This window comes from Saprolegnia parasitica, assembly GCF_000151545.1.
Source record: "Saprolegnia parasitica CBS 223.65 unplaced genomic scaffold supercont2.6, whole genome shotgun sequence".
Taxonomy (NCBI): Eukaryota; Oomycota; class Saprolegniomycetes; order Saprolegniales; family Saprolegniaceae; genus Saprolegnia; species Saprolegnia parasitica.
In genome coordinates this window covers 642682-654342 of record NW_012156400.1, presented here as the reverse complement: position 1 = coordinate 654342, position 11661 = coordinate 642682, and the positions used below count along the sequence as shown (strand labels likewise).

General features: G+C 58.4%; 5 protein-coding genes across 5 annotated transcripts; 1 reads left to right on the top strand and 4 right to left on the bottom strand.

The window, feature by feature from the left end:
• Positions 1-514: 514 nt before the first annotated feature.
• Positions 515-1090, bottom strand: SPRG_02574 (hypothetical protein; the record flags this gene model as incomplete). The annotated part of the gene is made up of 1 exon (XM_012341143.1): positions 515-1090. One exon carries the CDS (start codon positions 1088-1090, stop codon positions 515-517), a length of 576 nt encoding a protein of 191 aa, XP_012196533.1.
• A 48-nt stretch (positions 1091-1138) lies between these two features.
• On the bottom strand, positions 1139-1556 carry SPRG_02573 (hypothetical protein; the record flags this gene model as incomplete). The annotated part of the gene is made up of 2 exons (XM_012341142.1): positions 1139-1378; positions 1440-1556. The coding sequence occupies 2 exons, from the start codon at positions 1554-1556 to the stop codon at positions 1139-1141; spliced, it is 357 nt and encodes a 118-aa protein (XP_012196532.1).
• Positions 1557-2162: 606 nt separating this feature from the next.
• Positions 2163-7591, top strand: SPRG_02572 (hypothetical protein). Its single transcript, XM_012341141.1, has 11 exons — positions 2163-2224; positions 2269-2367; positions 2411-2506; positions 2560-2703; positions 2748-2846; positions 2890-2976; positions 3232-3333; positions 3379-3477; positions 3531-3629; positions 3686-3784; positions 4017-7591. The coding sequence occupies exons 1-11, from the start codon at positions 2219-2221 to the stop codon at positions 7512-7514; spliced, it is 4428 nt and encodes a 1475-aa protein (XP_012196531.1). The 5' UTR covers positions 2163-2218; the 3' UTR covers positions 7515-7591.
• A 127-nt stretch (positions 7592-7718) lies between these two features.
• Positions 7719-9014, bottom strand: SPRG_02571 (hypothetical protein; the record flags this gene model as incomplete). The annotated part of the gene is made up of 4 exons (XM_012341140.1): positions 7719-7731; positions 7787-8322; positions 8377-8835; positions 8886-9014. The coding sequence occupies 4 exons, from the start codon at positions 9012-9014 to the stop codon at positions 7719-7721; spliced, it is 1137 nt and encodes a 378-aa protein (XP_012196530.1).
• Positions 9015-9062: 48 nt separating this feature from the next.
• SPRG_02570 (hypothetical protein) lies at positions 9063-10640 on the bottom strand (the record flags this gene model as incomplete). Its single annotated transcript, XM_012341139.1, has 5 exons — positions 9063-9166; positions 9216-9828; positions 9876-9970; positions 10047-10473; positions 10521-10640. 5 exons carry the CDS (start codon positions 10638-10640, stop codon positions 9063-9065), a joined length of 1359 nt encoding a protein of 452 aa, XP_012196529.1.
• Between the last annotated feature and the right edge of the window lie 1021 nt (positions 10641-11661).

Genomic DNA, 11661 nt, shown 5'->3' with positions numbered 1-11661 from the left:
CTTGGATGGCGCACTACGAAAGACAAGCACGACCGGCCATTGAGGTCGCTCACTCGCACGCGCATCGCCACCCGCTTGCCGCGGAGCTGCGGCAGTCCATAGTTTTGCAACTGCCGATGCAACGGCCGCAACGGTCGGCGGGTTCGTGTCAAAGATACGAAGATCCGGATTTCGAACTTCGACGAACTTCGAGTGTTAGATTGAATTACTTCAATTTAGACCAATGCCTGGTCTCCGGCCTGTGCCGTTTAAATTAAATCGACCAATGCCTGGTCTCCATTTCCGAATTATAGCCAATGCCTAGTCTCTATTCCACCCACATCCTACGAGGTAGTCCCCTGATGGATACGGCCTATGTGATTGCTCGATACGACTTTTTCAAATTCGCCAATTCGAATTTTTATTTGGACCATAAGTGTCAAAAATAAATAATTTGTATTTGCCATAGCCCGCAATTAAATAATTTACCGGGATATATTTGTTAGAATTTAAATTCAAATAAACACAAATTATTTTATTCACATGTCTGGTCACGACCAGCCGAGAGAGCAAACACAGACGGTCGTTGGTCGTCACAGTTCATGACGTCCCCCGCGACCGACGGAAGACTTTCAATCAGCGCACTCGTGCCGCTGCACTTGAGCCGACTCTGGAGCGTGAGGCGAAGTGCGTGGACAAAGGCTTCGCTGCGCTTGCTCACGGCGTCGCGCGCGGCGGCACTCGCACTTACAATGCTTTCTTTGACGTCAAGCACGAGCTTCTTGGCGACGCGGAGGTAGCACTCTTGGACCTTGGCCAGTACGAGGCGGCGCGTGACGACCGAGGTATGTTCAGTCGGTTGCCCGATGTGTTCGAGCACCGTGCCGATCTCCCGCTTCCACATGAGATGCAAGAAGACCATGTCCAAGGTTGCCTGCATCGCGTCAGCAGCGCGCACCCAACGCGCGTTCTTGAGTGCTGAGGTAATGACGGCCATAACTTCTTGTTCAAACGCTTCCATCAAGTGGAGACCGAGCCCCTCGATAAGTGTCGTCAAGAGCAGCTGAGCAGCTTCTTGGCCGTCGCACACGCTTTGCGCAAAGCGAAGCATACTCGGCCGATACGCTTCAAATTTGGCAACGACGTTGTTGGTAATGTCTCAACGCTCTCGCCGTTGCCGGAGCTCGGTCTTGAGCGTCGAGAAAAGCGTGCGGAGGCCAACCTTGAGCTTGGACTGCTTCAAATGCATGGGTTTAAAAACCACTTGACACTCATCACGCTCGAGATCGCCACATCGTCCGAGTGACGAAAGGTCGCTGCACACGCGTTCGCGCACGGCCTCGACGATTTCTTCCTTGCGCGACGCGTTGGCACGCCGGAACAGTTTTTCGTAGATCGCCTCGGAACCAAGACGTATCATCGTCGTCGCCGGTCAAGAGTCGAAGCTTGTCGGGGGTAACGATGCCGACGTCGTAGATGACGGCATGCACGAGCTTTGGCACTTGCGAGGCGAGCGGCGGCTTGACCTTGCGCGCCTTGTCGAGAATCTCGTCAATGATGCTGTCAAAAGCCGCCATTGTCTTGTCAGAGTCGACACCCGCGGCGCCATCGAAGCCATGGCCACGGGAGCCGATGCATCGGGGCAGGGGTACATAATAGGTACCCCTGCATCGGGGCCAGTAGTCGTACAAGTACCCTAATCGCCAGTAGTCGCGTCGCCGTCAGGCGTTGGCGACATGCGACCAAGGGTACATAAATTCTATTTATGTACCCTTGCATGCGACTGACGGCGACGCAGTGGCCATGGCTTCGATGGCGCTGCGGGTGTCGACTTTGAGTACCGTGCCGTGTCCTTCCAGGCCGACGCCTGTAGTGTTGCCGCTGAAGGACGAAGCCCGACTATTGTGACTGTAACCGTGATCGTAACCGCTAGGCGTACATCGCGGTCTACCGGGGTTGCTGAACTAGTATAATATACTAGTATATATATATATATATGGATCTTTCAAGGTCCTTCGCTCGCTCGACCTTCGGTGCAAAAAACTTTTTACACTACGTGGTACTTGAAATCATACCTTATGTGTTGATCAAGTTGTGCATCTCCAGGACGTTGTATCTATCCGGATACAGAAGATCGCCTATTTAAGATCGCACCCTTTCGAAATGCCAGAAGCGTTTTACATCTGGCGCATTGGAGACCGCTGCTCAGACCGCAGCCACCAGCGAGGAGACGACAAGCATGAGCGTAGGCGACGACTCGATGGTTGGTATCAACGCGTCTGTGATTAGGACCTCGGTCCGGATCTATACGAATCGGCTTCGCGCGGAAACGCGGCACGCGTGACCTCCCTCATACAACAAGGTGCCAACGTCGATTGGAAATATCAGGTAATGCAGATGTGTGTGTGGACGTTTGTGTAACAATGACTAGGACGGAACGACACCCCTCTACGTTGCGACGCTGTGGTACCAAGAAGAAGTTGTCAGACTTCTTCTACAAGCCGGTGCCGACCCCCACGTTATTTGCGTACGCCGCAACTTGGTGTTGAGATGATCATCTCATACAATCCATGTGTCTAGAACAACGAGACAGCGTACACGGTAGCGTTGAGCAACAAGTACTATAGCACAGCCGAAATTCTCAAATCGGCCATGGGTCGTTTCCCTCGGGCCAGTGGCGCTGCTCAGACCGCAGCCACCAGCGAGGAGACGACAAGCATGAGCGTAGGCGACGACTCGATGGTTGGTATCATCGCGTCTGCGATTAGGACCTCGGTCCGGATCTATACGAATCGGCTTCGCGCGGAAACGCGGCACGCGTGACCTCCCTCATACAACAAGGTGCCAACGTCGATTGGAAAGACGAGGTAATGCAGATGTGTGTGTGGATGTCAGTGTAACAATGTCTAGGACGGAACGACACCCCTCTACATTGCGGCGAGGCGGGGCCGAGAAGCCGTTGTCAGACTTCTTCTACAAGCCGGTGCTGACCCCCACGTTCTTTGCGTACGTTCCAACTTGGTGTTATTCGTCACAAACAATCTATGTGTCTAGTGCAAGGAGACAGCGTACACGGCAGCGTATCGCAACAACTACTTGAGCACAGCCGACTATATCAAGACGGCCATGCATCGCTGCCCTCGGCCCAGTGAATCCGTCTCCACCAAGGTGGCTGCCGCACAACAAGGCAGCAGCAATCGCGCGCGACTGGTACGTTGTGGTGGTCGTGATCGCGTCTGCAACGGTGAATAGGAGGGTCTCGGCGTCTGCCTGTGCAATGCAACGTGGCACGGCGATGTGGATCATGTGCGACAGCTACTCGGCCAGGGCGCCAATGTCGACTGGTGCGACTCGGTAACCGCCGCGGTAGCGACGACGGCTGACGACCACACGCCTTAGGACGGGTTCACGCCGCTTTTCGCCGCCGCTGTCAACGGCCACGACAAAGTCGTGGGTCTCCTACTAGATGCCCACGCAAATGTCGACCACCCCTCCAAGGTGAGTACATGCAACGATACCAAGCACTAGAAACAATCTACCACACCAACTAGACTGGCATTACACCGCTCATTGTTGCGGCGCACGAGGGTCACATCATAGTCGTGCGGCGCCTCCTCAGAGCCGGTGCCAAAGTCAACTGCAGAGACAGTGTACGCCTCGAAGACGCCTTCATGGTGACGTCATTGTCGCTAAAACTACGACCTAGAACGGCAATACAGCGCTGCACGAAGCGTCGCGGAATGGCCATGCTGACGCCGTCCAGCTGCTCCTGGGTGCAGGCGCCAAAGTCAACTGGTTAAACAATGTACGATCTGAAGGCGTTATCACGATGACGTCATCATCGCATATCGCTAAACTACGACCTGGGACGGCGATACGGCACTGTACCTTGCGAGAAAGATGGACCACGCTGACGCCGTGCAGTTGCTCTTGGGCGCAGGCGCAAAAGTTAACTCCATAGGCAGCGTACGACCCGACGACGTTATCACGGTGACGTCATCATTGCATATCGCTAAAAAAATACTGACTGTACCTAGGACTGCAAATCGACGCTGCGCGGAGCGTCGCGGAAGGGACAGGCTGACGCCGCGAAGTTGCGCCCAGACGCCGAGTCGCCTCTGCAAAAGGCAGTCCGCAGCGACCAAGTCGGGCAGGTCGAGAGGCTTCTGCGTACCACCAACATGGCCGTGGACAAGCGACTGCGGGGAGTCGTCTTTGCGAGCCCTTGGGACGGCGTCTCGCTCGTGGCGCACCCGGCGTTACAGCAAGAGCTCACGTCCAAGCTCCAATGCGTGTCTTCCCGAGCCTCACCGTTCGCGGGCATCAACCTGCTTCGCACCTTGCAGCTCTCGAAGCCGATCCCCGAGCTCGACTTGCTGTACGCGCTCGAGCTGCTTCACTTGCCCGGCGATGACGCAGCCGCCGTGACGAGCCACATTGAGAGCTACTTCCGCCATTTGGTGCTCACGAGCAGCACCGCCCACCCGATTCTGCTGCTCGTGCTGGGTCGCTGGCTCATGGATCTCGCGTTTGTAAAGGCGTTTGCGACCAAGTACCCGGACGCTACGGACGCATGGCTGCTCCCTGCCGAGAAACAGCACCTTGCGCCGGCGCCAGCCGAGTCGCCATCGCCGCACACGAACACGTGCACTCGACAGCTCTGGGCGACGTTACCCGGAAAGCCACCAGCGGCGGCGCCGGCCATGGACGCCCTTCTTGACCTCGTGGGAATCTCAAAAGTCAAGCAATTCGCCATTGGGCTCTTTCAAACCTCGGCGGCGCTCGCGCAAATGACGCCCGAGATGCGGCAGAAGAACCCAATTTCTTTAAACTACTGCTTTGTGGGCAACGCGGGCACGGGCAAGACCACGGTGGCGCGCCACTTTGCGACGCTGCTCCACGCCTCAAAGCTGCGCTCGAAGGACGTCTTTGTCGAGACGGACGCGCGGCAGCTCAAGGACGCCGGTGCACCGGCATTCGACAAGCTCGTGCAGAGTGCTTTGGACGGCGTCTTGTTCATTGACGAGGCGTACGATCTTGATCCAGGAGGCGACCTCCGCGGCAAGCCGATCGTGGCCGCCCTCCTCACCGCGGCCGAAAACCTCCGGGACCGCATCACGATCATCCTCGCGGGCTACGAGACGGACTTGCAGACCAAGCTGTTTGACTTCAACGCTGGCCTCAAAAGTCGATTTCAGTTTGTGACATTTGAGGACTTTGATGTGACGGAGCTGGCCGAGGTCTGCCGCCTGCAAGTCGCCGCCCGCGGTTGGACCGCTCCGAAAGAGCTTGCAACGCTCGTCGCCAAGAAGCTCATTGTCGGCGCCAACACCAAGGGCTTTGGTAACGCGCGGTCGGTGCGGCAGGAGGTCGAGGCCGCCACGCAGCGGGCCATGGCGCGACCCACCTTTCGCGGCCAGTCGCTGGCGCTGTGTCTGGAAGACGTCATGGCCGAGCACGTCTCGGGGAACCCCAAGCTGCAGCGCTACATGGCCGAGCTCGAGGCCAAGATTGGCTGGGCCGCCGTCAAGAAGAGCGTCAAGGAGCTGCTCGCGCTCTGCACCAAGAACCAGGAACGCACGCTCGCGGGCAAGGCGCCGCTGCCCGTGCGCCTCCACCGCCTCTTTCTCGGCAACCCCGGCACGGGCAAAACGACGTGCGCAGCGCTCTACGGCCGCATCCTCAAGGAGCTGCGCCTTCTCTCGAGCGGCGACGTTGTGCTCAAGACGGCGAGTGACCTCATGGGTGACCACGTCGGCGACGCGCAAAAGCGGACGCTCGCTACGCTCGAGCAAGCCAAAGGCAAGGTGCTCGTCATCGACGAGGCCTACGTGCTCAACGAAGGGATTTACGGCAAGGAAGTCCTCAACGTCCTCGTTGAGAAGGTGCAGAGCACGGGCCGTGAAGACATTGCCGTGCTACTTCTTGGGTACGAGGCACAAATGCTGACCATGCTCCGGGAGCAAAACCCGGGGTTGGCCCGCCGATTCCCGCGCGAAGCCGCCTTTGTCTTTGAAGACTACTCGGCCATGGAGCTGCTGAAGCTCCTCGAGTACACGTGCAAACAAGAAGAAGTCACTTGTTCGTCCATGGCGATGGAGGTCGCGCTCAACGTGCTGGAGAAGCAGAAGACGTTGGCCAACTTTGGCAACGCCGGTGCCGTCAATACGCTCGTGCACCGCGCCATGGCCAAGGCGTCGCTGCGCCCTGGCACCTGCATCGTCCTCCAACCCGACGATTTCAGCGACGCAAAGGTGGTCTCTGCCGACCCGTTTGCAGCCCTCGACGGTCTCTTTGGCATGGCAACCATCAAGAAGGCGCTATTGAGTTTGCGCAACGCGATGCTCGTGGCGCGCGCTGACGGCGATGCGCTGCCAGCGCTTGGACACTTTGTCTTTCGAGGGTCCCCCGGCACGGGCAAGACCACGGTCGCGCGGGCTCTGGCAACCATCTTGTTCCAGCTGGACTTGCTCACCGTGGAGAGTGTCGTGGAGACGACGGGGCTTGAACTCATGGGTAACTTTGTGGGCCAGACCAAGACGGTCGTCCTGGAGAAGCTCTCGGCGGCCAACGGCGGCCTCCTCTTCATCGACGAAGCGTACACGCTCGCCGAGGGCCCGTACGGCCGGGACGCCGTCGCGACACTTGTCGCGGCCATGACTGATCCAACGTACAAGAGCCTTGTGATTGTCGTCGCCGGGTATCCGCGCGAGATGGACGCCATGCTCACCACAAACGGAGGGCTCAAAAGCCGCTTCACTCGCTTCTTTGACTTTCCCGACTGGTCGCCGGAAGACTGCGTCGCCTTTGTCAAGACGACGATGGCCAAAAGCAACTTTGTGGCCGACGAGACCGTCCACGAGGCGCTTGCCACGTACTTTGGCGTGTTGCGGACGCTCCCAGGCTGGGGCAACGGCCGCGACGTCCAGAGCGTCTGGAAGGCCGTCCTCGGAGCCCGCGCCGACCGCATCGCTGGGCTCCCGGCGCAGCTGCCAAAGGCAATCCTCGAAGCCGACGTGGAGACTGCGTGCGATGAGATCGTGCGCGCCCGCGCCACTATCGTCTCGCCGCTGGCTGCAAAGGTGGCTTCCATGTTTGCTGACACGGTGGCAACGGCTGTGGCCTCTGCTGTGGCATCGCGCGCCCCCGAGCGCACGAAGGAAGCCATGCACAACAACGAGGCCAGTCGCACTTGTGAGAAGGCGACGATGAAGACATGTCAGCGCGATGCAGGCGTCTCCGACGCGGACTGGGCCGAGCTCGAGGCGGCCAAACAAGCCCACGAAGCCCACCTGGCAGAGTGGCATCGCGAGCTCGACGCCCAAGCGCTGGCCAAGAAGCTCAAGGAAGAAGCGGAAGTGCAAGAGCGCATTCGCAGCCTCTGCAAGTGCCCGATGGGATTCGAGTGGTTCCAGCTCTCGGGGGGCTGGCGCTGCGAGGGTGGCAGTCACTTTGTTACGGACGCAGAGCTCAACGCCAAGTTCACCGCAAGTCATACGTTGATGAAGTCCACGGCAAGTCGTACTTTGGTCTAGTCAGAGCTCAGGCTACAGTCGAGCGTAGTTTGCATATCATTCCACCTCTTACGTATATCAAGGCGATGCATTTCAAGTCCGAGATATTTGGATGAAGCTGGACACAGTCAACGGGTGCATCTTCTTGGATCCCCAACCTTTTTCAAGATACCGTGACTCGCCGACGTCTGCCGACCAGACGCATTGCCTGGAGCGCCGCGGGTATTACGTCGTCCACCTCGGTTGAGATGTGGACCGTCTTCCATAAGAAGACGCCGTCGTGGAAGGTGCACCTGTCAGAAGCCGTCATTGTCTTCACGGGGCCGCACTTGGTGATGTATTCGACAATGTCCGTTTGAATTTCCTCCTTGTAGACCGTGGTGATCGCGTCAACCTCAAGCTGGACTTTGGACTGCACAAGGCGCACTGAGTGCGACGCTTGGCGCTGCTTCTTGTCCGCCCACGTATCGTGCATCGCGGTGGCCCACTTGGCAAACTCGTTTTGGTCCAGCGTCGTTGCCACGACAGCGTCCAGCGTGGCGACCGCACTCTCCACGTGATGCTGGAGGAGAATCTCATACTTTCGGCTCCGGCTGGCTTCCGGCGCATTTTCAGCTGCATTGTTGGCACTCATCGTTTGCAGCACCGCGTCAAACGCCTCACTGTAGATCTTGGCGAGCTCTTGCGTGTGCCCTGCCATGGCTTGGATCAGCTGGTCGTACACGACGCGTTCACGTGGCGACGCAAAGTCCAGTTCAAAGTTGGCGCTCTGAAGACACATCCAGACTAAGTCCGAGCTCTCGCCGAGCTCGCCGATGGTCCGCGCTTGCTACTCTTGGTCATCGATACTAGCCCGAAAGTGCATGTGATTACGGAAGCGGACAAGACGGTCGCCAAAATCGGGCAGCGGCACATCGTTAGGTGGCGTCGTCTGGCCTTGCGTCAGACCCAGAATGCGAACGTCGCAGCGCGCATCGTCCGTGATGACGGTGTGAAAGTCGCGAAGGAACATCGTCGATGTTGCCGACTGCGACTGCCGCACGGCAGCGATCTGCTTGGCGCTGCTGCGCAGACTGCCGAGAAGCGCTCGAAGACGCATGCCCATGGTGCTCGTCTGCGTCACGTCAATCTGGTTGAACGCAAAGTAGAGCTTGGACGAGAGATGACCGCCAGAGGTGGCTGCCAGCTTCGAGTTGGCAAAGGCCGAGAGCACGATCGGGAGCACGTCTTTAATCATGTTGGTTGACTCGCCTTTGGTCAAGATGATGGTCGCATCGGCGGGCAAGATAGCTACATACGTCATGCGGTTGTCACGCCACACCGTGCCTTCGACACCGACGTGCTCTCGGGCAACTGATGCCTTCCGTGTCCAGTAGAAAGATGCAGTCGTACGCGCCGCCGTTGTCGCAAGCGATAAGCTGGGAGTTGACGCCGCGCGTGCACCCGAGCGACGCTCGTTCGGAGGCGGACGCCAAACATGCAGTTGAGCAGCGTCGACTTGCCCGACGACTGGACGCCCATGACCGAGAGCACACACACATGTGCGTCTTGTCCAGGCAGTGCAGCGATCTACTTGTCGTTGACCATGCCGGCATCGCCATTCATGAGCTCCAACGGGAAGCCATCAAGCAGGTGCTTGACCGCAAAGCTGTTGAAGATTGGCATTTGCGTCTCTGTTGGCCGTGGAGGTGTGCGAAAGCTCGCGCCAAAGATTCTCGAGACCGGCAACCATGTTGCTCGTGTGCAGATGCCGGTCCCGCATGTAGTTGGCCATGGACGTTTCCTCGAACAGAGGGCCGTAGCGAAGTGCGAGCGAAGTGATGTCGACGAGCGCTCTGTCGTCAATTTTGCCAGCGGTCGCGGCGTCAAGCAGCTGGGCAATTGTCTCGTCAGCGTCGTCCGCGCAGCCGACATTTGTGCACTTCATGTGCGTGCCGAAAGTCGGGTTGGTCACCCATGCCTCGGTGTACACAGCGTGCACAGCCGCCTCGACGTCCGGTATCATTTCACATCCCGCGACGAGGTCGAGCCCCGCATCACGCACGAGGTTGGCAGCTTGCTCATAACCAGCCGCCGCAAGAAGGTCCCAGACGCCGATGTGCGTTGTCGGGTAGTCAATGACGTGCCATGTCGCGCAGTCGAGGGCGAGTCGCTGCTTGAAGATCGCAACGCTCAGCGCATCAGGCCCCGTGCACTCGATCTGCGTCGTAGTGTTGCACCGCGTTCGGAGCTCGTCCTGCAGCGTGCTCTCGCATGCGTCGACGCGGCTTTGGTACGGAAAGCTGCTGTAGTTCATCGAGAGGTCTTTCGGTGCCTGGTCGGCTGGACACATCGTCTGGAGCTCCGCAGTCGCCACGTCCAACTCGGTCGAGATGTGTGGACCGTCTTCCAGAAGCTGCCGCCGACGTGGGAGGTGCCACTGTGCACATGCAAGCTATAGTCGAACAGAAAGTCCTTGGCCGTCGTCCACTCGCGGCCTCGGCCATCGCCCACTCGTTGAGCGGCCCCAACAACGCGTTCAAGTCAAACGATTTCATGTACACGTAGACGTACAGTAAGTCACGCCGGAGGATCCGCGCGGAGGCAGATGACTGCCGTCACGTAGCGGGCGTGCGTGACCGCTCGAGTGGACCGCGACCTGAAAGTCATTGGCATCACTGGCGCTGGCAAACCACGCTTCCGCCACGTCCGTGCTCATCGTGGGTGTTTCGAGCTCCCACTCAATCGGGGTCTGCAAGATGGCCGTCTTAACGCTCTTGGACGAGCCATGGAACCCAATGCAGTGGCCAAAAACCACAGCGCCACCGCTTGCACGGGCAACGGCCTGGTCGTCCGTAGGCGTATCGTCCATGGCTGACACCTCGCAGCTCGTCTGCGTCAGCATCTTCTCGGGCGCGGGAAGGCGCTGGAGCAGTGTCGTCGAGTCTATAAGCATGTCTTCGTCAACGACCCAGTGCTTCAAGCCCAGCGCGGTCGCATGCTTGACAAGCATGCGATCAAGAAGCATTGCTTGTTGAACAGCTCTACCTCGAGCTTGAGCGCATCTTCGTCGGTCGCTCGGATGGCTTCACGGAGGCGCATGGAGGCCTTAATGGCTTGGCGGAGCGTCTCCGGGGGGTCCCCGCCGTCCTCGGTCGCGGGGCTCATGGGGCGCTTGTTCTTGCCTTGTCTCCTGCGCAGAAAATCGAATTGTGACATGGATTTTCGCGGATAAAATATCCTTGGCATCTGATTGGCCAAAAATCATCATGACGTGGACATCTCTCGGGCCTGCGCAGGTCAAACCCTGGCGCTCTGGGGCTGCAATATATATATGAACGTGTTTCGCGTTATCTTCGTTGTTACAAAGAGTTCGCATACGTAGAGACTAGCAATCTCCTTCTTCTTCATTCGCTCACCGGGCCGTGGCTGCGCAGGCGGCGGCGCGGGGGTGCATCTTGTTCTTCTGTAGTCGCGCGGGGACGCTTGTGGCCGCGGGTGAGGCCGGGGACGCTTGTGGCCGCGGGTGAGGCCCATGATGACAAGTTCCGTAGATTCCTTCCAGGCGTCGCGATCGGCGGCAAAGCTACGCAGTTTGTTGAGGTCCTCGAGAGACGCCAGCGACTGAGGCGGCGTCAACGACTGGAGGTCGCGGTGCAGGACGATCGGCAACGTGATCTTGGTGCGGCCTAGAAAACGGGGCGCCTCGGGAGCGGCAAAGGCTGCAATGCATCAATATTTTCCTGGACTCAAGTCGTTAAACAATGCAACATCGAGACGCTGCATAAACCTAACACGACATCACCGCTGTAGTCTTGTCTACGGGACATGCAAGTTTGTACAGCAGCACACATGACGTTCTCTCTTCAGCGGCCGCCGTCCTGTACGGGAGCTGTCTTGGCCAATGGACTCCTGCCCGTCGAATGTGCGTAGACACTTGGTATTCAGAGTCATGCTAGGAAATGAATCCCGCGCAGCTAGTGAGAGCGGACGTATCTTCACTACTGCTGCTACCAGTGAATCGAGCTGCGAACCCGCATAGATGTTGTCGTCGCTGCAACTGTCGGGCTTTGAACCCTCGTCGAGACCTACTAGTACGAGTGCGCGGTTGTTTGGGCACTGTGCGTTGCGCTGCGCATGCACCCAGATTCGTCGATCGTACGCGGCCGCGCTCTCGGCACTGGCCCTC

Bases quoted from the DNA above. Each gene is read 5' to 3' on its own strand.
- SPRG_02572 (XM_012341141.1), top strand. The intron at 2,847-2,889 runs GTAATGCAGATG...AACAATGTCTAG, and splicing joins ACGTCGATTGGAAAGACGAG to GACGGAACGACACCCCTCTA. The intron at 3,785-4,016 runs GTACGATCTGAA...GACTGTACCTAG, and splicing joins AAGTCAACTGGTTAAACAAT to GACTGCAAATCGACGCTGCG.